The sequence below is a fragment of the Mauremys mutica genome, chromosome 15 (genome assembly GCF_020497125.1).
Source record: "Mauremys mutica isolate MM-2020 ecotype Southern chromosome 15, ASM2049712v1, whole genome shotgun sequence".
In the NCBI taxonomy this organism is placed as follows: Eukaryota; Metazoa; Chordata; order Testudines; family Geoemydidae; genus Mauremys; species Mauremys mutica.
The window spans coordinates 9419980-9447544 of NC_059086.1; the positions used below are offsets into that span (position 1 = coordinate 9419980).

The 27565-nt window shown below is 46.1% G+C and overlaps 1 protein-coding gene across 1 annotated transcript in view; it reads left to right on the top strand.

Annotated features, from left to right (window-relative positions):
* LOC123350254 (deleted in malignant brain tumors 1 protein-like) overlaps positions 1–10833 on the top strand; it is a 72784-nt gene extending 61951 nt beyond the window's left edge. Inside the window, exons 11-12 of the mRNA XM_044988744.1 lie at positions 3867–3936; positions 10349–10833. Of these exons, the coding sequence (XP_044844679.1) occupies positions 3867–3936; positions 10349–10403 (125 nt within the window). The 3' untranslated portion in view covers positions 10404–10833. The remainder of the gene's footprint in view (positions 1–3866; positions 3937–10348) is intronic.
* Positions 10834–27565: the final 16732 nt, after the last annotated feature.

The window sequence follows — 27565 nt, forward strand, 5'->3', positions numbered from 1 at the left end:
GAAATGCCACCAGTTCTGCTCTTACCAGGGACGCTCCCAGGGCTCCCTATCGGACGCGTTTCTCCTGCCATGGACGAATCACCTGCTGTATGCCTTCCCTCCGTTCCCCCTCATACACCGGGTGCTGCTCAAGCTCCAGAGGGACAGGGCCCGCCTCATTCTCATTGCTCCGGCGTGGCCGAGACAGCACTGGTACACACTGCTGTTCGACCTCTCAGTGCAGGATCCCATTCCCCTCCCGTTATGGCCGGACCTCATAACACAGGACTTCGGCAGGCTTTGCCACCCGGACCTGCAGTCCCTCCACCTTACAGCTTGGCTCCTGCGTGGCTGACCCGAGCAGAGCGGGACTGTTCCGCTGCAGTGCAGCAGGTGCTGCTGGAAAGCAGGAAACCCTCCACTCGGTCAACTTACCTTGCCAAGTGGAAGCGTTTCGCACACTGGTGCAATCAGAAAGATCTGAACCCTTTCCTGGTGCCTATTCCCAAGATCTTGGACTATCTCTGGTCCCTCAAGGAGCAAGGCCTCGCGGTCTCCTCCTTGAAGGTGCACCTGTTGGCCATTTCCGCCTTTAGGCCCAGCATAGGGGAACGATCCATCTTCTCTACTCTGATGGTTTCCCGCTTCCTTAAGGGGCTAGAACGATTGTACCCACAGGTACGGCGCCCAACACCTACCTGGGATTTGAACTTGGTCTTAGCCAAGCTTATGGGAGCCCCCTTTGAGCCCTTGGCCACGTGTTCCCTTCTCTATTTGTCCTGGAAAACGGCCTTCCTCGTCGCTATTACTTCAGCAAGACGAGTGTCTGAGCTTCATGCCCTAACGGCTGACCCGCCATATACCATCTTCCATAAGGACAAAGTGCAGCTTCGGCCACACCCCGCCTTCCCTTCCTAAAGTGGTGTTGGCCTTTCATGTAAACCAGGACATCTTCCTCCCGGTTTTCTTCCCGAAGCCGCACGCATCACGTCGGGAACAACAGCTTCATAGCCTCGACGTGCGTAGGGCCCTCGCTTTCTATATAGAGCGAACGAAACCCTTCCGGCGTTCGCCCCAGCTCTTTGTAGCGGTAGCAGATCGCATGAAGGGCAAGCCAGTCTCTTCTCAGCAAATTTCGTCCTGGGTGACGTCATGTATCAGGACATGCTATGAGCTTGCTCAGGTTCCAGCTAGCCATCTCACCGCTCACTCTACAAGAGCACATGCCTCTTCTGCCGCCTTCCTGGCCCATGTCCCCGTTCAGGACATCTGTCGAGCGGCTACCTGGTCTTCCGTTCACACCTTTGCTTCCCACTACGCGTTGGTGCAACAATCCAGAGACGATGCCGCCTTTGGCTCAGCAGTCTTGCATTCTGCCACGTCTCACTCCGACCCCACCGCCTAGGTAAGGCTTGGGGATTCACCTAACTGAAATGCATATGAGCAATCACTCGAAGAAGAAAAGATGGTTACTCACCGTTGTAACTGTTGTTCTTCGAGATGTGTTGCTCATATCCATTTCAGACCCGCCCTCCTTCCCCACTGTCGAAGTAGCCGGCAAGAAGGAACTGAGGGGTAGACGGGTCGGCAGGGGTATATATCTAGCACTATAGCGGCGCCACTCCAGGGGGCGCCCAGCCGACCCACCGAGTGTTGCTACGGTAAAAATCTTCCGACGATCGTGCACGCGGCGCGCGCACACCTAACTGGAATGGATATGAGCAACACATCTCGAAGAACAACAGTTACAACGGTGAGTAACCGTCTTTTCTCTGAAGATGGCCACGCAGTGTGCAGAGGCGGTGAAAAAAGCAAACAGGATGTTAGGAATCATTAAAAAGGGGATAGAGAATAAGACTGAGACTATATTATTGCCTATCACTATAAGAACAATCCTTGGTGCATCATGAGCCTTCCGAAGACACCCAACATGAGAAACTTTACATTGGAAACCACACCGTCCTTTTATAAGGATGAACATGGGGGTGCTCCCCCGAGGTACAGAGTGTCGCAGGTACCTTCTTTGTATTTTGTCAAATCTGCAGTGAAGGTGTTCTTAAAATGAGCAACATTTGCTGAGTCATCATCCGAGACTACTGTAACACAAAAGATATGGCAGAATGCAGGTAAAATACATAGCAGGAGATACACAATTCTCCCCTAAGAATTTCAGTCACAAATTACATTAACACCTTGCTTTTTTAACTAGCATCATGAATATGTTAGTATGTCGTCTGGAATGGTGGCCAAAGCATGAAGGAGCATGTGAATATTTAGCATATCTGGCACATAAATACCTTGCATTGCCACCTACAAAAGTGCCATACAAACTCCTCTTCTCACTTTCGGGTGACACTGCATATAAGAAGCAGGCAGCATTATCTCCCGTAATTGTAAACAAACTGGTTTGTCTGAGAAATTGGCTGAACAAGAAGTAAGACTGAGAGGATGTGTAGGCTCTAAGTTTTCCATTGGTTGGGGTTTTTTTGAGTGCAATTATGTAACAACACCTGCAGCCAATCAAGGCAGGCTAATCAGCACGCCTGGGTTTAAAAAAATTCTACATTTGTCAATTGCACTTTCACTATAAAGAGATTGCACTGCAGTACTTATATGAGGTGAATTGCAAAATACTATTTCTTTTACCATTTTTACAGTGTAAGTATTTGTAATCCAAAATACAGTAACAGCTGTTTTTTCCAGCACTTCACCAACCGGAAAGCTCTATATATTGGCATTTCTGATCTTCATTGAAATACCGGTTATAGTTCGGTTGGCGCAGGCAGGGCCACCCAGAGGATTCAGGGGTCCTGGGGCAAAGCAATTTCGGGAGCCCCTTCCATAAAAAAAATGGCAATACTATATTCTCATGGGGGCACCTGCAGGGCCCGGGGCAAATTGCTCCACTTGCTCCTCCCACTCCCACGGGCGGCCCTGGGAAAAATAAACCTTCCACATCTTGGCACAAACCCAGTTTTGAGAAAACTTCTTGACAAGGTATCACTGGTTCTCAGCATCAGCTAGTGCTAAAAGGCACTAAAGCTCATTAAAAGGGTTGGACAAATATTTTCCATCAAAACTTTTTTTGGTTCGAAAACTAGGGTTTTTTAAAAAGCAGAAAAAAATCACGGACAATGTCTGCTTTTTGTTGTGGTTTTTTTAATGAAAAGCTGAAATTAGTCTGCCAAAACCTGAACATGGTTTGGGATTTCAGAAATGTTTGTTGCTTGCTTTGTTTGATTGTTTAAAGAAACAATAAAAAAATTCTGCTTAAAAAAAATCCAAAACTTTTGAACCACCTCAGCTTGTGACCAAACGCCTGAGCTCATCCAGTCAGAGATTTTTTTCAGGTTTCTGATACTCTGCTGGCTTCCTTGACTCATATCTGTCTCCATAACTTTGGGTTCATTTAGCTCAGAACATACTGGGTCAAACCAAAGGTCCATCCAGCCCAGTATCCTGTCTATTGACAATGGCCAATGCCAAGTGTCCCAGAGGGAGTGAATCTAACAGGTAATAGACTCATAGAATATTAGGGTTGGAAGGGACCTCAAGAGATCATCTAGTCCAACCCCCTGCTCAAAGCAGGACCAATCCCCAAATGGCCCCCTCAAGGATTGAATTTACAACCATAATGATCAAGTGATCTCTCTCCTGCCATCCATCTCCACCCTTTGACAGAGGCTAGGGACTCCATTCTTACCCATCCTGGCTAATAGTCATTAATGGACATAAGCTCCATGCATCTATCTGTTTCTTAGAGACTGGCTCCATGGGGTCCCTCACAAACTGGAGACGGTTACTGTGGGTTTGTTGTTAGTATAACTTATGTACATGCTCCACGAACTCAGCATTTGAGCTTGTTTTTTTTTTTTTTTTGCAAACAGGGGCTGCTAACGAGGAAGTTTCTCAAGAGAGTTCTCCAGGTGACGGAGGAGCAAACACAGCATCCTTGGGGTAAGTTGAACTTACAAATGTAGAATGATTTACAAATAATAACCACACAGCTTCTGGCATGGGGTATAACATTAGGGATCTATTATCGACCACCTGACCAGGACAATGATAGTGATGATGAAATGCTAAGGGAAATTAGAGAGGCTATCAAAATTAAGAACTTATTAATAGTGGGGGATTTCAATTATCCCCATATTGACTGGGGACATTTTACTTCAGGACGAAATGCAGAGATAAAATTTCTCAATACTTTTAATGACTGCTTCATGGAGCAGCTGGTACGGGAACCCACAAGGGGAGAGGCAACACTAGATTTAATCCTGAGTGGAGCTCAGGAGCTGGTCCAAGAGGTAACTATAGCAGGACCGCTTGGAAATAGTGACCATAATACAATAGCATTCAACATCCCTGTGGTGGGAAGAACATCTCAACAGCAGTTGAGATGGCACTGTGGCATTTAATTTCATAAGGGGGAACTATGCAAAAATGAGGGGGTTAGTTAAATAAAATTAAAAGGTACAGTGAGTAAAGTGAAATCCCTGCAAGCTGCATGGGCGCTTTTTAAAGACACCGTAATAGAGGCCCAACATCAATGTATACCCCAAATTAAGAAACACAGTAAAAGAACTAAAAAGGAGCCACCGTGGCTTAACAACCCTGTAAAAGAAGCAGTGAGAGATAAAAAGACTTCCTTTAAAAATTGGAAGTCAAATCCCAGCGAGGCAAATAGAAAGGAGCATAAAGACTGCCAAAGTAAGTGCAAGAGTGTAATAAGAAAAGCCAAAGAGGAGTTTGAAGAACGGCTAGCCAAAAACTTCAAAGGTAATAAAATGGTTTTTAAGTACATCAGAAGCAGGAAGCCTGCTAAACAACCAGTGGGGCCCCTTGATGATCGAGATACAAAAGGAGCGCTTCAAGACGATAAAGTCATTGCGGAGAAACTAAATGGATTCTTTGCTTCAGACTTCACAGCTGAGGATGTTAGGGAGATTCCCTAACCTGAGCCGGCTTTTATAGGTGACAAATCTGAGGAACTGTCACAGATTGAAGTGTCACTAGAGGAGGTTTTGGAATTAATTGATAAACTCAACGTTAACAAGTCACCGGGACCAGATGGCACTCACGCAAGAGTTCTGAAAGAACTCAAATGTGAAGTTGCAGAACTTTTTAACTAAGGTTTGTAACCTATCCTTTAAATCGGCTTCTGTACCCAATGACTGGAAGTTAGCTAATGTAATGTGCCAATATTTAAAAAGGGCTCTAAAGGTGATGCCGGCAATTACAGACTGGTAAATCTAACGTCGGTACCGGGCAAATTAGTCGAAACAATAGTTAAGAATAAAATTGTCAGACACGTAGAAAAACATAAACTGTTGAGCAATAGTCAACATGGTTTCTGTAAAGAGAAATCGTGTCTTACTAATCTATTAGAGTTCTTTGAAGGGGTCAACAAACATGTGGACAAGGGGGATCCAGTGGATGCAGTGTACTTAGATTTCCAGAAAGCCTTTGACAAGGTCCCTCACCAAAGGCTGTTATGTAAATTAAGTTGTCATGGGATAAAAGGGAAGGTCCTTTTATGGATTGAGAACTGGTTAAAAGACGGGGAACAAAGGATAGGAATGAATGGTAAATTCTCAGAATGGAGAGGGGTAATTAGTGGTGTTCCCCAAGGGTCAGTCCTAGGACCAATCCTATTCAATTTATTCATAAATGATCTGGAGAAAGGGGTAAACAGTGAGGTGGCAAAGTTTGCAGGTGACACGAAACTGCTCAAGATAGTTAAGACCAAAGCAGACTGTGAAGAACTTGAAAAAGATCTCACAAAACTAAATGATTGGGCAACAAAATGGCAAATGAAATTGAATGTGGATAAATGTAAATCTAAAGATGTCCACGCAGTGTGCAGAGGCGGTCAAAAAAGCAAACTGAATGTTAGGAATTGTTAAAAATGGTATAGAGAATAAGACTGAGACTATATTATTACCTTCATATAAATCCATGGTACGCCCACATCTCGAACACTGCATACAGATGTGGTCTCCTCACCTCAAAAAAGATATTCTAGCACTAGAAAAGGTTCAGAAAAGGGCAACTAAAATGATTAAGGGTTTGGAGAGGGTCCCATATGAGGAAAGATTAAATAGGCTAGGTCTCTTCAGCTTGGAAAAGAGGAGACTATGGGGGAATATGATAGAGATATATAAAATCATGAGTGATGTGGAGAAAGTGGATAAGGAAAAGTTATTTACTTATTCCCATAATACAAGAACTAGGGGTCACCAAATGAAATTATTAGGCAGCAGGTTTAAAACAAAGAAAAGGATGTTCTTCTTCTTCACGCAGCGCACAGTCAACTTGTGGAACTCCTTACCTGAGGAGGTTGTGAAGGCGAGGACTATAACAGCGTTTAAAAGAGAACTAGATAAATTCATGGTGGTTAAGTCGATAAATGGCTATTAGCCAGGATGGGTAAAAATGGTGTCCCTAGCCTCTGTTCGTCAGAGGATGGAGATGGATGGCAGGAGAGAGATCACTTGATCATTGCCTTTTAGGTTCACTCCCTTTAGGGCACCCGGCATTGACCACTGTCGGTAGACAGGATACTGGGCTAGATGGACCTTTGGTCTGACCCGGTACAGCCATTCTTATGTTCTTATGGGTCAGGCCCGTTACCACTAAATGTGTTGCAATTTCAGATTAAGTTTAATTATGGATACCCTGGAATTTCATAATACAAAAACCAGCCTCGAGATCACAGATATGAATCTGTAATTACTCTAATATCATAAAGTTTGTTCTCTTGCCTTTGTCAAACTGGCTGGGATTCCCACGCCTTTTTTAGGGGTGGGTAAGTGGCAAAATAAGAACTGAGCAAATATCTGAAAATGGTGGAGGTTTTTTCCCCAAATATTTGCTCAGAAAGAAACTCTGGATTTTCCTTGATGGCGTTTTCATCCATCATACGTTTGTTTCTTGCACCACTCCATTGATCAGTTTGCTTCAGTACGGTCATAGAGTCAGAAAATCAGAAGTAAATGTTAGATCAAGAGTCAGAGAGAGAGAATTTTTAATTCAGCCATGAGTGTTCACACTGCAAACCTGACTGTTACCCTCAACCAACCACTGAAGAGATTAAAATAACCTGTTAAATGTATATTATCAAATGCAATTAACGTAATGTAAATGGGCTACGCACCAAGAAAATGTTGTTGAAATTGTTTAGTTATTAATAAATTTGAGATAATCACAATCTGTTTAGCCAATTTGTAAAGAGAAAAAAATTGTCTAACAAGTTAAGACTAATTTTTTAAAAGTGGATCATGATTTTGGGCACCTACAGTGAAGCATCTTAGAAAAATCTGATTGTCACAAAATCAGGCCCTTTTAAGGTGTCTTAATATGTGCTTCTAAAATCACTAGTCACTTCTGAAAATTTAGGCCCAATGTTCTATAAATACCTGCCCAAGATTTAGCAATAAATCAGGAGTCCCACCTCCACATTTGGCATGACCGTTCGTAGTCTCAACAGAGAGTTCACACTTGGAACGGGCCAATGCACTGAAACAGGGCTAGATTCTGCCCTTTTACTTATGGGGAGCACTCGTGTGCTATGCGCATCACTGACTAGTAGAGCAAGGTACTTTTCAAAGTGACTAAGAGTGGCAGAACCAGGCCTGTAATCTCAGACAATCATAGAACCATGGGGTCAGAAGGGACTGCAGGGGTCACCTAATCTAACCCCTGCCAAGATGCAGGATTTGTTGTGTCTAAATCATCCAAGACAGATGGCTACTCAGCCTCATTTTGAAAACCTCCAGTGAAGGAGATGCCACAACTTCCCTAGGCAGCCTGTTCCATTGTCCTACTGTTTTTACCGTTAGGAAGTTGTTCCTGAGATTTAATCTATATCTATATCTATCTATATCAGCTGGTGGCTCTGTGGGGGAAGGTTGAAGATAGATAGACAGATTAATAGATAGTGGGTTTGTAAAGGAAATTGCATTGCTTCTGTGTTTCTTATGCACAGAGGGAATTTCATTCTTCAGGGACTGCACCATGCACCAATTTTACATTCACCTCCAAATAATTATAAACCAGTTGCCACACTAAAATTTGCAAAAGAACATAAGAACATAAGAACATAAGAAAGGCCGAACCGGGTCAGATCAAAGGTCCATCTAGCCCAGTATCTGTCTACCGACAGTGGCCAATGCCAGGTGCCCCTGAGGGAGTGAACCTAAAAGGCAACGATCAAGTGATCTCTCTCCTGCCATCCATCTCCATCCTCTGACGAACAGAGGCTAGGGACACCATTCTTACCCATCCTGGCTAATAGCCATTTATGGACTTAGCCACCATGAATTTATCCAGTCCCCTTTTAAACCTTGTTATAGTCCTAGCCTTCACAACCTCCTCAGGTAAGGAGTTCCACAAGTTGACTGTGCGCTGCGTGAAGAAGAACTTCCTTTTATTTGTTTTAAACCTGCTGCCTATTAATTTCATTTGGTGACCCCTAGTTCTTGTATTATGGGAATAAGTAAATAACTTTTCCTTATCCACTTTCTCAACATCACTCATGATTTTATATACCTCTATCATGTCCCCCCTTAGTCTTCTCTTTTCCAAACTGAAGAGTCCTAGCCTCTTTAATCTTTCCTCATATGGGACCCTCTCTAAACCCCTAATCATTTTAGTTGCTCTTTTCTGAACCTTTTCTAGTGCTAGAATATCTTTTTTGAGGTGAGGAGACCACATCTGTACACAGTATTCGAGATGTGGGCGTACCATGGATTTATATAAGGGCAATAATATATTCTCAGTCTTATTCTCTATCCCCTTTTTAATGATTCCTAACATCCTGTTTGCTTTTTTGACCGCCTCTGCACACTGCGTGGACATCTTCAGAGAACTATCCACGATAACTCCAAGATCTTTTTCCTGACTCGTTGTAGCTAAATTAGCCCCCATCATGTTGTATGTATAGTTGGGGTTATTTTTTCCAATGTGCATTACTTTACATTTATCCACATTAAATTTCATTTGCCATTTTGTTGCCCAATCACTTAGTTTTGTGAGATCTTTTTGAAGTTCTTCACAATCTGCTTTGGTCTTAACTATCTTGAGTAGTTTAGTATCATCTGCAAACTTTGCCACCTCACTGTTTACCCCTTTCTCCAGATCATTTATGAATAAATTGAATAGGATTGGTCCTAGGACCAAAAACTCGGGTTTGGTTCCTAGACCAGAATTGATTGCATAGGTGACTGATTTGATGTGCACAGGGGGTGAATAAGGACAGACATGGGTATGGATTTTGCATGGCAGGCTGCAACTTTATTAAAACTGTGTTATTTGCCATGTTGTCCATACTCTCACCCACCAGGCATTTTAAGGGGTTACAGTGTAATGGTTACAGGCTCCTACCATAACTCAGGGTAGACTCTCCCCAGCCGATCTCTAAGATTCAGGTTTCTCCTCTGAGTCATACCACCACCACTCTGGTGAGGGGGACAGAGGGTCCTAGAATGGGGACCTCAGCCCACAAAGGCCAAATAATCCTCTCTCATGAACCCAAGGCCCCTCAGCAAATCCCCAGGTCTTTTACTTCTAGGACCCTTCCCTTGTAGCCTGTTAACCCCACTGGAAACTGGCTTCAAGATGCAATGAACTAATATTCCTGACAAATACTAGCACAAATTACTAAATCCCATTCCTAATTAACCTAACGGTGCCTCCCCGGTGCTGAGAGGAAGGCAACAATCCCACCAGGCCTCTGCTAATTTGGCCTGATGGGAAGAAAAATTCCTTCCTGACCCCCAAACAGGCCATTGGTCAGACCCACAGCACTGGCAAGACACAGCTCCGAAACTACCATTACTGGGGTGGGGCTGGGGCTGCTGATATGGAGTAAAAAGAGGCTCCACATGGCCCTGGCTAGGGCTTAAATTAACTAAGGGCAACAGCCAGGGACCAGTCAACTTTCCTCTGTCCCTGGCTGGCCAAGAGGTAGATAGAACCTCTGAAGTGAGTGCTTTCCTCCCGCTTTCTACCGGGGCTGTCCCAGTCACCCCTGGCCCCATCAAGTTTTCCACCCAGTGAGGCAGGTGGGTGGCACCATCTCTCTCTTTCTCATTTTTGCATGGCTGGAACCAGTGTCCAGATAGCCATTGCAGGGTCTGAGAGTCCATCTCGTCCCCATTCCAGTGTCCAGTCCAAGTCACAATTTAGCCTGTAACATTTACATTCTGTCTCCGGATACAGGTTGTACAAATCATATCTCTCTCAGCAACCTTCACTTAAATCAACGGCTTGTTTTGTTTGGGATAGGGTAAAATTCCCTGGGGATCAATGGTATGAGATCTGCGGGTGGCTAATATGTTTTCCATGTTTCCTTCTCATTTTCCTGTAGACGTGTACAGGCCATGAGAGGTGCAGGATGTTGGAAGATAAGCGTCTCAGTTTAGCTTTTTCAAAGATTGATTTCAATGTGTCAGAGCCAGCAGAAGAGGGAAGAAGAGGACACTCAGGCACTGAAGGAACATTTCAGAAATTTGGAAATATGAAGAATTTTTGGTTTTTGAAGAGAGAAATAAAGAGCAACATGAGTTTAACCTACCTGATTTCTTAACTGGGAATGAGGATGTGTGTCAATTTCAGACTAGTTCCTCCTGTGCAAAGGGAAAATGTGAGTTTGATGTAAAGAGATGATGCTGTATTATAAATTATAATTTTATTTCTGTTACATGTATGCTGGGCTGTAATGTATGAGAGGGCTCACTTTCTAGTTCATCATATGAGTCAGAATTTTCTTTTTGTTATCTTTATACAACTATTAATTTCAATTTCCTTTTTTTTCAATATATTCAAAATAAAATAAAATTTAAAAATGAAAAACAAGTATTGTGCAGTAATGTGTATAGAACTGAGTAAATAATTGATTTTTTTCGGCTCAGGAACCAAACTAAAAATTTAGTTTTTTTGAAGCAAAACTGATTTTTTTTGGTTTTTTTCACCAAAGCAAAAAAAAAAGTTGTTGGATTTGGTTTTTTTCCATTTTGGATAGAAAACACCCAAAACTATATGAAATGAAAAATCTGAAACTAAATTAACTTGGGTGAGGGTTATTTTTGCGGGGGTTGTTTTTTCTTTTAATTCTGAAGTGTTTTTTATTGGAGATGAAACTTTTTTTTGGTTTTTCAATTAATTTAGTTTTCAAGTGTTTTTTCCACTCCTTAAAAAATAAATATATCTAAAGTTCAAAATTCAAACGTAATTTTGAAATGAAACGACGCAATGTTTCATTTTGAAATGGTTGAAACAAACTGTTTTGACTTTTAAAAAAAATTCCATTTTTTCAGCCAAAAGTATTTTCCACATTCAATCCAAATTCATGAATAGTTTCAGTGCCCCCCCAATGCATTTTTTTAGGTTATGTACTATTCCCCCCAAAAAAACTTTCACCCAGCTCTGAACACATTCGCATATTCATAGTTCCTCTGCTATGTAAAAAACATATAGTTCTATTGATTTAACTGGCGCATCAATACTTTGGCCTTTTGAGTATTTTCCCCTTCACCAATTTCTTCCATTTGAGCATGTGGCCCTTAGAGGGTAAAACACTAGATTAATTCTTAGCTTGCACTCCCTTCTGCTGTGACAAAACATGCACCCTTCTGCTGGGGGGGGCGTTATACTGCTCAGCACTGGGAAGACACCCACTCATTTCAGGTACCACAGTGAAGACGAGGCAGCGTCAGACCTGGAGGGGTCAAAAGAGGAGTTTCTGGAGCAAGTTGATAAACTAGGGCCTTATCGAAAGCTTACTGAAGTCAATGGAAAGACTCAACTGCCTTCAGTGGGTTTAGGATCAGGTCTTCAAAGAGCAGCAAATTACTGTGCCTGGGCAGGACACGACAGAGACCTGAAAGGACCATTGTGATCATAGATTCCTAGATTCCAAGGCCTGAAGGGGCCACTGTGTTCATAGGCGGCAGGTTTGTATAATTTTTGGTGGTGCCCAAAGTGGTGGTGCCCGCCCCCCCACTCCCGCCCTGTAAGCCGATATAAAATGAAGCTACAGCGCGTCGGCACCACAAGATTACAAGGGTCAATTAAAAGTGGAAAGTCAGAAACAGCACTTGCCTGCTTCAATATACGGTATTAAATTTTGTTGCACCTGTTGTGACAAAGTGGGAATGTTCTTAATGTTTTCTCTGAATCCTGTGTGGGTGCCTCAGTTTCCCCTGCAAGGTGCCAGCTGAAGGTGTTGGGGACAAAGAGATCAGGTGGCCTCCTTGTCCAGAAGTGACACAAAGGCTAGAGGAGGGAGTGTCAGTTTGGAGCTGGCTGGGAAATGGGGAGAGGCCCAGAACTTGGGTCTAGGCTCCCCACCCTCCAAGATGGACCTGACTGAGGGGTCCTGTTTTCTGTACCTACAAGCTCTGTTTTAGACTGTGATCCTGTCGTCTAATAAACCTTCTGTTTTACTGGCTGCCTGAGAGTCACGTCTGACTGCAGAGTTGGGGTGCAGGGACCTCTGGTTGCCCCAGGACCTGCCTGGGCACACTCGCTGCGGAAAGCGCAAGGTGTGGAAGGGCATGCTGAATGCTCCGAGGTCAGACCCAGGAAGGTGTAAGCTTCTTGCCCTGCAGATAGTATGCTCAGAGAGAGGAGGCTTTCCCTGAGTCCTGACTGGCTCTGTATGGAGTAGTTCCAAAGCATCCCAGCATCCCTTTCCACACCATGCGCTTCCCGGAAGTCCGCACAGGCATTGACACTCTCTCCTCTGGCCTTTGTCTCTTTTCCAGGCATTAGGAGGCCACCTGATCTCTTTGTTCTCCAACACAGTCAGTTGGCACTTTGCAGAAGAGCAGCCCAGGCCATCAGTTGGCCAGAGACAGGGTTTTGGCCATTCTCTGTGCAGACAGCATCACACTGGCACTCTAGGGCTCTACAACAATCACACCCCCTTATCCCACCATCTAGATCCTTGAGAAATGCATAGGGGAAACTGAGGCACCCACACTGTATTCAGAGAAAACATTAAAGCACATTCCCACTTCGTAACACCTGTATACGACCAGTTACATACTTTGAAGGGTGTAAAATAATCAACTATTGTGCTAAACACAATGATACTCCAAACTGACCACCAAATTTAAGTTGCATGTTTTTCCCCTCAGGTGAGGGTTCTGGGGTGGGGCTGGAGATGAGGGGTTCACAGTGCAGGAGCGTGCTCGGTGCTGGGGGTGCAGGCTTTGGGGTGGGGCAGGGCTGAGGATGAGGAACTTGGGGTGCAGACAGGCTGCCTCAGGGCTAGGGCCAGAGAGGACTCCCCACCACAACCACTGGCAGCAGCAAGCTCCGGGGGAGGGACCCCTCCTCTCCCCCCCCTGCCCTGCAGAGCACACTCACTCTGCACCACAGTCACTGCACATGCTCCTAGGGCCCCTCTCAGGTCCAGAAAGCCCACTCACCTCCCCTATGATGGGTACTGGGGGGGGGTTGCGATCACAGATGGCCTTCCGTGTTGCTGCCCCTCACCATAACTTCACTGTGGATGGGGGATGGGGCTGCCCCTTGCCCGGCATGGGGCAGAAGTGGGGTCTGCAGGGTGGTGGCTATGTGGGGGAGGGAGCAGGGTGTCACAAAATTCACCCAAGCCCGAGCTGCTCAGGTCTAGGAAGCCTGTGGCGGGTGGGTTGGTGGGTGCTGGGGGAGAGGGCATTGCCTTGACATATGGCTTCCTTCCTCCCCTGTGCAGCCTGCTGCGCCTCACTGGGGGTAGGGGATGGGGCTTCCCCATCCCCAGTGTGGGGCAAGAGGGGGGGCACAGGGTGGTGGCTGTGGGGGGACAGGGAGGGCAAGTTGTCACAAAATACACCCAAGCCCCAGCTGCTCAGGTAGGTCTATGAACCCCCTCCCCCATCTGCCCTGTGGTGGGTAGGTGCTGGAGGGGAGGGGCACTGCCTTCACATATGGCTTCCTTCCTCCCTGACCCCTGCTGCAGCCTGCTGCCCCTCACCATAGCTTCAATGGGGGACGGTGGGAGGGGATGGGGCTGCCCCTTCCCCAGCGTTGGGCAGGAGTGGGGGCTGGGGCAGGGGGGGAATCATAGGGTCAAACACTCATGGAAGCCCCAGCAGCTGCTAAGGCGAGTGATGTCCGTCTCCTGGCCGGAAGTCCCCTTCGTGTCTCCTCCAGGTAGGGGGAGGGGAGGGGAGGGCTGCCAAAGCACAGCACGGCCCCCTTCCCTCCCCTCCTGAGGTGCTGCGACTGCAGCTAGCACTGCTCTTATGCTGTAGCCCTTAGGCGGCGGCAGCAGCAGCAGCTGGAGCAAGGGAGAGACACGCTCGCTCTTTACGTTCAGGCAGGGAAGCTCCGTCCATGGTGGCGGGGGTTGGGAGTGGCAGGCGGGGGGGGGGCGCTCCAAGCAGGGGAGAAACCTAGCTCCAAATATTGGTGGGAGCAGAGCCCCTGACTGTGAATATTCCTGGTGCTTTAGCACCGGGAACCCATATAAGTTGGCGCCCATGACTGTGTTCATCTAGTGTGACCTCCCGTAGAACACAGGCCAGAGAACTTCCCCACAGTAATTCTGAGAGCAGATCTTTCAGAAAAGCATCCAATCTGGATTTAAAAATCCACCACAAACCTTGGTAAATTGTTTCAATGGTTAATTACTCTCACTGTTAAACATTTACACCTTATTTCCTGTCTGAATTAGTCTAGCTTTAACTCCCAGCCATTGTGTTAGTTCTCTGCTAGATTGGAGAGCCCATTAGTAAATATTTGTTCCCCAGGCAGGTACTTATCAATTGTAATCGAGTCACCCCTTAACCTTCTCTTTGTTAAACTAAAGAGATTGAGCTCCTGGAGTCTCTCAATATCAGGCATGTTTTCCAATCCTTTAATCATTCTCAGAACTCTTCTCTGACCCCTCTCCAATTTATCAACTGTGACAAAGTTCCTCCTCTACCTTGGTGGGTCCTGCGCTTATTGGCAGATTTGCTCACCTCAGTGATCTTCCCCACAGTCTGGGTCAACTCCTCCTTTCTCTGATCAGGAGTTGGGAGGTTTGGGGGGAACCCGGGCCCGCCCTCTACTCTGGGTTCCAGCCCAGGGCCCTGTGAATTGCAGCTGTCTATAGTACCTCCTGTAACAGCTGCATGACAGCTACAACTCCCTGGGCTATTTCCCCATGGCCTCCTCCAAACACCTTCTTTATCCTCACCACAGGATCTTCCTCCTGGTGTCTGATAACACTTGTACTCCTCAGTCCTCCAGCAGCACACCCTCTCACTCTCCGCTCCTTGCGCCTCTTGCTCCCAGCTCCTCACACGCACTTCCTCTCCTCTGGCTCCCCCTCCCTGACTGGAGTGAGCTCCTTTTTAAACCCAGGTGCCCTGAGTAGCCTGCCTTGATTGGCTGCAGGTGTTCTAATCAGCCTGGCTGCCTTAATTGGTTCTAGCAGGTTCCTGATTACTCTAGTGCAGCCCCTGCTCTGGTCACTCAGGGAACAGAAAACTACTCATCCAGTGACCTGTAGATTTGCCCTCTACCAGACTCCTGTAGCCCACTGGCCTGGGTCTGTCACACAACATTCTTCTTAAATTGTGGATACCAGAACTGGGCACAGTATTCCAGCAGCAGTCGCACTGCCACGAAATATAGAGGTATATTAACCTCTCTGTTTCTATTCAAGATTCCCCTTTTTATGCATCCAAGGTTCACATTAGCCCTATTGGCCAAAGCATTGCACTGGGAGCTCATGTTCAGTTGATTATTGGTCCTGCTGGTGTTGATGTTGGTCCTGCTTTGAGCAGAGGATTGGACTAGATGACCTCCTGAGGTCTCTTCCAACCCTAATATTCTATGAAGGGGGAGAAATTGATGGCCAGCAGAGAAAAACACATTTTCGAAGGCAAGAAAACATTTGAGGAACCATTAGAAAAGCGTATATTTGGTGAAAGGGAGGGCAAGTTAGTTTAGTGCTATCGAAAGAAGAATAGAACTAGACAAAACATGATGTTATCTGGGAACGGGACTTTTGCAAGTTTCTTCCACACAGCTCTGCCAATCCAATAGCACCCTTACTATTCCAGTCTTGGATGTCTCCTAAAGAGAGAAGGTAGCAGCTGGGAGAAGGCAGCAGCAGCTGTTCTCAGTGGTGGCAGATAACAGAACAAGGAGCAATGGTCTCAAGTTGCAGTGCGGGAGGTCTAGGTTGGATATTAGGAAACACTATTTCACTAGGAGGGTGGTGAAGCACTGGAATGGGTTACCTAGGGAAGTGGTGGAATCTCCATCCTTAGAGGTTTTTAAAGGCTGGCTTGACAAAGCCCTGGCTGGGATGATTTAGTTGGTGTTGGTCCTTCCTTGAGCAGGGGTTGGACTAGATACCTCCTGAGGTCTCTCCCAACCCTAATCTTCTATGATTCTATGATTATCCACCATGATCCTGAAATCTTTTTTAGTCACTGCTTCCCAGGAAGGAGCCCCCTACATCCTATAAGTATGGCCGACATTCTTTGTTCCTATATGTAGACATTTATATTTAGATGATCTGGGCGTAATAGACCAATGAGCCTTACTTTCTTACCTGGTTACACAGGCAGAAATTATAATTAGAAATAGAATTATAGGCCACCTTCATGATCATGACATGCTAGGGATTAGCCAGCACGGCTTCTGCAATGGAAAAACGTTTCTCTAATCCACTAGATCAGGGGTCGGCAACGTTTCAGAAGTGCTGTGCCAAGTCTTCATTTATTCACTCTAATTTAAGGTTTCACGTGCCAGTAATACATTTTAATGTTTTTTAGAAGGTCTCTTTCTATAAGTCTATAATTTATAACTACACTATTGTTGTATGTAAAGTAAATAAGGTTTTTAAAATGTTTAAGCAGCTAATTTAAAATTAAATTAAAATGCAGAGCCCCTCGGACCAGTGGCCAGGACCCAGGCAGTGTGAGTGCCACTGAAAATCAGCTTGTGTGCCGCCTTCGGCACCCGTGCCATAGGTTGCCTACCCCTGCACTAGATAGTGGATAAAGGAGAACCAATTAATATAATTTATTTGGCCTTTCAGTAGCCTTCAACAAAGTCCCTTTTAGGTGGTTAGTAAAGAAACTAAGTAGGGCTATTGATTAATCGCAGCTAACACATGTGATTAATTAAAAAATTCAATCTCAATTAAAAAAATTAATCACGATTAATCTCAATTTTAATTGCACTGTTAAAAAATAGAATACCAATTGAAATGTATTAAATACCGGTATTTTGAATGATTTTCTACATTTTCATATACATTGTATTGTGTGTTGAAATTGAAATCAAAGTGTATATTATTTTTATTACAAATATTTTCACAGTAAAAATGATAAGCATATCTTTCAAGTCACTTCATACAAGTACAGTAGTGCAATCTCTTTGTCGTGAAAGTGCAGCTTACAAATGCAGTTTTTTTTTGTTACATAACTGCACTCAAAAACAAAACAATGTAAAACTTCAGAGCCTACAAGTCCATTCAGTCCTACTTCTTGTTCAATCATTTAGACAAACACGTTTGTTTACATTTACAGGAGATAATGCTGCTCTCTTCTTATTTACAATGTCACCAAAAAGTGATAACAGGTATTTGCGTGGCACTTTTGTAGCTGGCATTGCAAGGTATTTACGTGTCAGATATGCAAAACAATCATATGGAGCTTTATGCTTCGGCCATTCCAGAGGACATGCTTCCATGCTGATGATGCTCTTTAAAAAAAATAACGCATTAAATTTGTGACTGAACTCCTTGGGGGAGAATTGTATGTCCCCTTTTCTGTTTTACCTGCATGCTGCCATATATTTCATGTTATAGCAGTCTCAGATGATGACCAAGCACGTGTTAGTTTTAAGAATACTTTCATTGTAGATTTCACAAAACACAAAGAAGGTACCAATGTGAGATTTCTAACCAACCCAAGGTTTAAGAATCTGAAGTACCTTCGAAAATCTGAGAGGGACGAGGTGTGGAACATGCTTTCAGAAGTCTTAAAAGAGCAACACTCCGATGTAGAAACTACAGAACCTGAACCACCAAAAAAGAAAATCAACCATCTGCTGTTGGGATCTGACTCAGATGATGAAAATGAAAATGCATTGGTCTTCACTGCTTTGGATTGTTATTGAGCAGGACTCGTCATCAGCATGGACTCATGTCCGCTGTAATGGTGGTCAAAGCATGAAGGGACATATGAATCTTTAGCGCATCTATCATGTAAATATCTTGCGACACCGGCTACATCAGTGCCATACGAACACCTGTTCTCACTTTCAGGTGACATTGTAAACAAGAAGCGGGCAGCATTATCTCCTGCAAATGTAAACTAATTTGTTTGTCTTAGCAATTGGCTGAATAAGAAGTAGGACTGAGTGGACTTCCAGGCTCTAAAATTTTACATTGTTTTATTTTTGAATGCATTTTTGTACATTATTCTACATTTGTAAGTTCAACTTTCATGATAAAGAAATTGCACTACATTACTTGTATTCGGTGAATTGAAAAATATTTTTACAGTGAAAATACTTCTTATAAAAAATAAATATAAAGTGAGTACTGTACATTTTTTATTCTGTGTTGTAACTTAAATCAATATATTTGAAAATGTAGAAAACATTCAAAAATATTTAAATAAATGGTATTCTATTGTTTTTTAACAGTGCAATTAATCGTGCACTTAATCACAATTATGTTTTTTTAATCGCACAATTAATTGTGATTATTCTTTTTATTCGCTCGACAGCCCTAAAACTAAGTAATCATTGGGTGAGAATCAAAGTTCTGTCATGGGGCAGAAATTGGCTCAAAGATAGAAATAACAGGAATAAATGATTAATTAAGGAGAATGGAGGGTGCCTAAAAGGGTCTGTACTGGGCCCTCTGTTGTTTCATATGTTTATTAATTGTCTGGAAAGGGAAGTGAAGAGTGAAGTAGCAAAATCTGCAGATGGCACAATATGCTCAGAGTCTAGCAGGTTGCCATGTATGGGGTCAGGAAGGAATTTTCCCTGGGTCAGATTGCCAGGGATTTGGGGGTGGTTTTTTCGATGTTTTTTGTTTTTTGCATTCCTCTGCAGTGTGGGGTGAGCGTTGCTTGCTGAGATTATCTGGGTATTTCTCACCTAATAAATTCCCAGCCATTGCAGCAGACTTGGGCGCTAGTGCACTCCTATCCTTCCTATTCTCTGCCTGTGGCATACAATTTTCTAAGTCTCTTGCAGACTGTAATACTGTTGCCTGATTTTGTTTGTTGGGTTTAGTGTGCTGGTGCTGGGTGGAGCTGGTGGCCTGTGATATACATGAGGTCAAACTGGATAATCTGGTGACTCCGTTTGGCCTGAACCTCTGTGACTCTTCTCAGAATAGCCAAGCTCAGAGAAGATTGTGTCAGAGCTGAGGGAATGGGCGGCTCAATGGGAAATAAATTCCATGTTGAGGTCGTGCCCAGCAATGCTTGAGGGGAAACACGGCAGCGCATATTGGAGGGAATAGCTGGACCCACTTATACCCTTGCAGGGAGCTAGATTCGCTGTTACCAGAGCCCTGGGCGAAGCCCCTGTTCAACGTGCACTCACAAAACAGAAGCAAATGTTACATTGTGTAAGTAAGATGCTAGAAGAGAATGGTGAGAATATTAGAGTGTCACTATGAACCAATGAGATGCCCCCACCTCGACAGCTGTGCCCCAGGCCGGCAGGTCATGGGCATGGCATCTAAGTGGTGCCTGGGCTTGGGTTGGGGGAATTTGATCCCTAGTGCATGGACCCTGTCTCAGTCTCTGATGGTGAAAAGCTCTTTTCTATTCTCATCCCAAGACAGCGGCGTCCTTTTCTGGCTCACACAGACAGCAGAGAAGCGGAGACGCTAGAGCACAGCGACTGTGGCTTTCTGTCTATTTTAGCGCAAAGGAACAGAAACAACCACTCAGCTGAGAGCAGCCACCACTTATCTGCTGCTTGACCACAGCAAGAGAACAGGGAGAGCAGATGGGGACTGCAGCTTCCCTTTTACTGAGACCAGAATGAGCAGAGATGGTCTGGGAACAGGGAGCCTGATTTTCTGATATCCTGATCCTTGTGCTGTCAGTTGCACCAGTACAAAGTGAGTGTGAAACATTACCATCCTCTTTTAAGTATCAGAGGGGTAGCTGTGTTAATCTGGATCTGTAAAAGCAGCAAAGAGTCCTCTTTACATCCTCTTTTAGCAGCCCTTTGCCCTGATGCAAACACAGCACCAGGTGCAGGGCAACAACGATTCAGACCCGGAGGTCCCTATCTAAACCCAAGGAGCAGAAGAGAAAGGTCACTGGAGAGAGCATCTAAACCTCAAGGAGCAAAGCAGAACACAGCAGCGACCAGCTGTGGCTTCCCATTGGCCTGAATCCTGCAGACAAGAATGTGACCCACAGCACCAAGTCACTGCAGCTCCTAGGCTGTGAGGAGCAGCAGACAGAGAGGAGACTGGAGAACAGAGCTAGTCCTTTGTCTGAGACCCAAGGACTTGGAGGAGATTCAGAGAAGATCCCTTTGTTCTTGGGGAGCAGAAGCCACTGCAGAATTTGAAGGCAGTTGAATAAATTCTGATTCCACCAATGATTCTTGCACTGTGCCTGTGGCTTGTTTGTGAGTACCGGGCTTTGTTTCCCCCTTAAGAAAAGTATGAGTAAAATTGTCCTGTCATAGACAGAGCTGTTATATGCTATTGCAGAGCTGAGAGCTTGCCTCAAAAACTGTTCTGTGCCATTAAGGCATGAACAAGGCCCTGCTCTCCTTATCTATCATGCTGTGTGCTGGGATGGCTATCTTGTGTTTCTGTAGCTTAACTCTTTTATGAGGCTAGGTTGGCTTCTTGCTCAACCACCAAGGTGGAGGACCAGTGCGCTACTTTTTGTCTGGTTCCTAGTGTGGCATATTGAAAATTCTGCTAAAACTATGGCTGTCATTTAAAATGCCAGGGGTTTTTCCTGGTCCTGATTGCAAGCAGGGGGATCTGTAGGGAAGTGTGCAATCTGGGTCCAGCAGCAATCAGTCTGCAAAGAGGCAGCCTAGAGCAAGGTGGGATGAGTTGGGCCTTTTCGCCTCAGGGAGCAGCCTGCTTTTTCTCTCTCTGTTTTTGGTTTTTGTGTATTAAGGCTCTGGATTCTAAGAAATAAATGGTATAACGTTGCAACCTTCCAACAAGAGTATTATGCCTTTATCTAGTTTCTCTGTTTGTGTGTCATGAAACAGGACACACAAGCTTTCCCGTCACATCTAATTGTTGTCCCCAGGGAGACAGTTCCTGGAATGCCCCAGCAAGGATTCTCCAGCCTCATCCACCAACCTAACTGAACTGGCACCTTATGGAAATGCTGCAGCTATGAATCCTTTTCAGATGAAAGGGAAAATGATGCTGTTTTTCCCTAAAGTAACTTTATTTTTTCTCCCAAAGCTTTGAGTTTTACATCCCAGCAGCAGCCGGCCTCCAACTGCATTTCCTCATCAGGTAAGCACTGACTTGAGTTGAATATGAAAACAGGGCTGCCTCTTGTATTCGTGCCATCCTTTTCTGACCACATCTACATCTGTGTAATTGTAGGGTGGCCCAATGACAGCCACTGGCCCTGCTTAACCCTGAGAAAAGTGATTGTAAAATTCTGCCTTTCTGATCTGATAGAGCTTCCATACCTACACTGTACTTGTGTGAATAGCTATATGAGAGACCTGGAAAAAGAGAACTTACTTCAGCTGAGCTACAGCAGATTTAAACAATGTTAACTGGGTTGTCCCGGAAAATCACAAAAAAGAATCTCAGCTTTTGTAAATTTCACAATGGTAATTGTGCAGTCTTGACCAGCTATTCCAGCCTAGTCTTTATAGGCTATTATACCATTCTCCTCCCCATAGTTTGTAAGTCCCTTTTCTGATCATCACACTAATGAAACTGTTTTTCAAATGGGCTGAGTGTCCACAACTCTAAATGCAGTCCTTTCATATTTAACATTATATCAAACTATTTAATGCAGTGGAGCCTGGACTTGGAGCTGGGCTCTAATTCTGGCTGTGCAGTCGGGGTGACCTTGGACAAGTCACAGTCCCACTCTGTGACTCAGTTTTCCCATCTTTAAGCTGTGGAGAATGACATATAAATAAGGGCTGAACCATCCACCCTATAGTCTCTCTCTCCAGTACACAGTAGCTTGCAAACATGTGCTTTCATGTCCCTTCCTATGTACTCCAGAGTTGATGATTTGGCCACTTTCCTTCTTTGAAGGAGGCTGCTCTCTTTGGGCTAATATAGATGTGATGCTACACATTACAAACTGCCATGCACTGTGTGATGCTGGAGAAATGTCTTCACAGACAGGGCCTGCCCACAACATTTTGGCACCTGAGGTGGGGAGCTCAAATGACGCCCCCATTCCCCCTCGCTTGGGCTAAAACTTTGAAAGGTCTCAATTCTGCCTTCTTCCTGTTCTACTCCTCTCATGGTACTGCTCTGCTACCTACTCCAATAAAGGAGAACGAACAACTTAAAGTGCCTTGTTCAAAAATTTTAAGTAACACTTAACTTTCAGACACCTGAACAGCAAATGCAGCAAAAAGTCCTGTGGCACCTTATAGACTAACAGACATTTTGGAGCATGAGCTTTCGTGGGTGAATACCCACTTCGTCGGATGCACTTTTTGCTGCTTTTACAGATCCAGACTAACTCGGCTAACCCTCTGATACTGAACAGCAAATGTAACTTTTCTTGTCTGCATAGTAAACTCTGGCATTTTTATCTGTTTGAATAATCAAAGTGGTGCTTTCCGTGCCTTCTTGGTTGCAAAGATTTAAACTGCTTCCTGAAGATCAACAGTCTGCGCCAGCTCATGCTCTGTTGAGATGGCTGCAAGGCCGACCAGCATCTCCTGTGTCATTGTGGAGCGTAGATGTGTTTTTATTAACTTCAGCGTGGAGAAGCTGCATTCTCCACTGGCAACTGTTATAGGAAGTGTTAGAAATATGCACAGAGCAACTAAAGCATTTGGAAAGAGGGTGGTCATCGCATTTGTGCACATGTATTCCAGAACTACCTTTGGAGTTGATCCTGCTGAAACGTATCTTGAAAGGGCTTTCAGTTCATCACCTAAATCACTCGCATCAATATCGCGCATGTCATCATGTGTCAACACTATCTCTAGTGCCCTGCATTGCTGGTGTAGGTCTTCTTCAGGCATAGTGAAGAGTTTTGGAATATCTTACAACATCCCAAATATACTGCTGTGTTCCTTGAGCTGCATGAAACGTTCTTCAACTGACTGTATTGCACAATCTAGCACCTGGTTAAAGAATTCAACTTTGAATTGTTTTTGGGGTGTTTTATGGGATTATCCCGTGCCTTGTAATCAAAATGTTTTCTTCTTCAGTGACTCTTTTATTCTTGAAAGGGTGGGAAAATAGCTTCAGTGTGAGGTTCCTCTTCTAACTTCTGTGCACTCTTCAGAACGTTTTGAAATCCCTCATCCGACCAGTAAGACTGTAGGTCTAGTTGTTCCATTGCTTCAGATATATCAAGGTCAACACCTTGGAGTCTCTTGCTTACAACATTTTTTTCAAACAGTATGTCATGCCGCACCACTAAGCCACACAGAAATTTGAAGCTATGTATGTTTCTGGTGATTCCATTTCTCTCTGTCACTCAGGGCCAGTGCAAGGATATTTTGCGTCCTAGGCGAAACTTCCACCTTGCGCCCCCCGGGGCATCGCTTATTATAAAGTTTCAGAAATGAATCCTGCATAATGTGGCATTGTTCATTAGAATTAATACAAGGGGGTCAGAAGAGATGATCACAATGGTCCCTTCTGGCCCAGGGGAACCTATGAGCAAGGAGGAGGCTCACCGGGTCTCTAAATGTTCCCAGGCTCTGAGTACTTCGCCCTTCAGGGGGGACCCAGGGGCGAGGAGGGCAGAGCCAGGAAGCAGGTGAGGATCTCCCTGGGGATCAGGGCCGGCTCCCCGCATTGGCACAGTGCCACCACGGGGGTCGGTGTTTGGAAACGGCACCTGCGCCAGCCCTTTCCCCTCCGTTGCGTTGCGGGGTTTAGTTTCACTTTCCTTTGCTCCAGGAGGCGGTTGCGCCCAGCCCCAGGCACAGCTCGTTGTTAGGGCGAAGCTCACCTGAGCTCAGGACCGTGTCCTGCCTCCCCTACCGGCTCCGTCCCTCAGCTGTGCTGGTCGCTGCACCCGGCCGGCTGTTTCCTCCTTGCTCCACCACAAGCTTCCACTGACCATCCTGTGCGGTGCCCCTCGCTGCGGGGGCGGGTTTGTATGGAGGCCTCGATCCCTGCCCTGTCCTGCCCAGATGACTCCCGTGACGCCGGACACCGCTGTTTGGCGCCCCCAAATCTTGGCACCCTAGGCAGCCACCAAGTTCGCCTAGTGGTTACACCGGCCCTGCAGAGAACCAGAACCCCTGCTGGAAATGTTCCTGCTTTGGGAGCAGGCAGCCAGCAGGTGTTCGCAGTGACCCAGGGCGGCCTTTCCACAAGCCGGCAGTCTGGGTTTTCAAGACCCTCAGGTTAGGACTGGAAGCAAAGCTTGTACATCTGTCTGTGCTGGGGCATCACCTGCTCCACTGCGCCAAACCTCGACGAGTCCAGCTCTCACCCTGCACAGATCTTATCCCCACGTGCTCACACCCTGGGTGTTAATGCCTGCGCCCTTCACTGTATGTCCCACCTACCGCCATTCCTCTGGGGACACGTCATTCACACCAACCCAGGCCTGCATCCTGCCCGTCTGCCTCCTCTGCCCCAGGAAAGAATTTCAGCCCTTCACGCCCAATACATTTCAATACGTATTGAGTGGGGGAAACTGAGTCACGCATATTTTTGTCATAGAAACATTACAGAAATTCCTCACATTCTCCACAAGGGAGTCTTTGTGGCTGCAAGCACCGGAACTTGCTATTTCCAGTTTGCTTTTCAAAGAAAGGCAGCTGAGCACCCAGGCTCAGTCCGTTTTATTGGTCAAAGACAAGATAGCACAACACAAAAAGGAGCTAGAGGTTACCTTTTGGGAAGCAGTTTTGCAGCGTTACATTGCACAGCTGCTCCTGAAGTGTGCGTTCAAGCCTAACTGTGTCTACATACGAGTTGTTTACAGCTGATGGACCTTTACACACCAGTTTTTACCAGTTTCTTACTTTGTTTTGAGCATAATGTTCCAGAAGTCAGCAAAGCTTAGAGACATCTGCTAGGGTCCTACAATGAGAGAGACAGGGCTACAACCCAGGAGTCCTGACTCCCAGCCCCCTTCTCTAACCACTTGACTCTCCAGGAGAAAGGCTCCATGTCCTATTCCCAACTGTCCAATTTATCCGGACCCTCCCGCCTTGCATGGAAGTGACCACTGGGCAACTGCTCCAGGGGCTGCACCCCTCTGCAGAGCTCAGAGAGCAGTGCCTTGCAGCAGCTGTCAGCCGGCGTGTTTGGGAACGACTCACTCTCAGCACTTGGGGCTGCAAAGTTATTCTGTTATTGTTGTTTGCATTGCACTAGCGCCTAGGAGCCCACTCATGGTCTGGGACCCCATGGTGCTCGGCTCTGCACATAATGTATTAGGTGTATTACGTCAGTGCTTAGGAGCCCCACTCATGGCCCAGGACCCTGGTGCTAGGCGCTGCACTGCACGTATTACGGGAGAGCCCAGGAGCCCCAGTCATGGCCCAGGCCCCATGACGCTAGACGCTGTATGGCACGTATTATGGGGATGCCTAGGAGCCTCAGTCATTGCCTAGGGCCCATGGCGCCAGGCGCTGCACCAAATAATTGCTCTGTCTGGTGTGAACAACGCTGCCTCTGTTAAGTGTTGCATTTTGGCTTTACAGATGCAACCCTGAGATCTCAGCCGTCCTTGTTATCAAAAGCACACTCCACAGTCATTCTGCACTGGCTCAGCCTGTTGTTGAACCGCTCCTTGCTGCTGTCAAGGCTCCCTGTGTAAGGTTTCATGAGCGGCGGCATTAAAGGGTAGGCAGGGTCGCCAAGTATCACAATGGGCATTTCGACTTCCCCTACGGTGATCTTCTGGTCTGGGAAGAAAGTCCCAGCTTGCAGCTTCCTGAACAGGCCTGTGTTCCGAAAGATGCGTGCGTCATGCACCTTTCCGGGCCAGCCTGCATTAATGTCCATGAAACGCCCGTGATGATCCTCACGCGCCTGGAGAACCATGGAGAAATATCCCTTCCGATTTATGTACTCGGAGGCTGGGTGGTCTGGTGCCAGGATTGGAATATGTGTGCCATCTATCGCCCCTCCGCAGTTAGGGAAACCCATTTGTGCAAAGCCAGCCACAATGTCACGCACGTTGCCCAGAGTCACGGTTCTTCTGAGCAGGATGCAATGAATGGCCCTGCAAACTTGCATCAACATGAGTCCAACGGTTGACTTTCCCACTCCAAATTGGTTAGCGACCGATCGGTAGCTGTCTGGAGTTGCCAGCTTCCAGACTGCAATAGCCACATGCTTCTCCACCGGCAGGGCAGCTCTCAATCTCGTGGCCTTGTGCTGCAGGATGGGGGTGAGCTCCTCACACAGTCCCATGAAAGTGGCTTTTCTCATCTGAAAGTTCTGCAGCAACTGCTCGTCATCCCAGACTTCCATGACGATGTGATCCCACCACTCAGTGCTTGTTTCCCGAGCCCAAAAGTGCCATTCCACGGTGGTGAGCATGTCCATGAATGCCGCAAGCAATCTCGTGTCGTATGTGTTACATGAGACGACATCATCGTCGCACTCCTCACTGTCAGTTTGTAGTTTAAGGAGTAACTCGACTGCAATTCATGACGTGCTGGTGAGACCCATCAGCATATTCCTAACAAGTTCAGGATCCATTCCCTCAGAGCGAAAGGGAAGACAGAGTGAGCAGTACAAAAAACATTGAAAGATGGCGCCAAATGTGGACGGAAGCACAGGGATTGCTGGGATGCGAACCGATGCATCACGGGGCAGTGGAAAAGGACCCAGAATGCCCTGCACTCCCTGCCCCCTTCCCACAAGCCACAGCACCAGAATAGGAAGAGGTGCGTTGTGGCATAGCTGCCCATAATGCACCACTCCCAATACCGCTGCAAGTGCCGCAAATGTGGCCATGCCACTGTGCTTGCAGCTGACAGTGTGAACAGACGGCAGCGCTTTCCCTGCTGTGGTCTCTGAGGGTTTAACTCACAGCGCTCTATATCTGCAAGAGTAGCCATTCCCTGAGACCCACTGCCCACCCCCTGCCTCCCGGCCGCACTCACCAGCCCTGCTGGGAGATGACTGTCTCTGCTGGAATGAGCCGGAGTGCAGCCAGGGCTGGTCCCAGGGTGGGGAATCACTCCAGCCCCTTGGGAGAGGTGCGATCAGCCAGCCTAGGCCTGTCCCGGCTGGGCTCCCTCAGGACCCACTTGCCTGGAGGGACCCAGCCAAGCCCCCCACACTGTCCTGCATCCACCTTGATTGCCCAAGACTGGCCAATCTTCTGAACCAGTCCCATGTGGCTCAGCTCGGGGAGACAGGCGGGGCCCCACCGGTAGAGGGAAGCAGAGACTGGTGGTGCACTGGGGTCTGGCC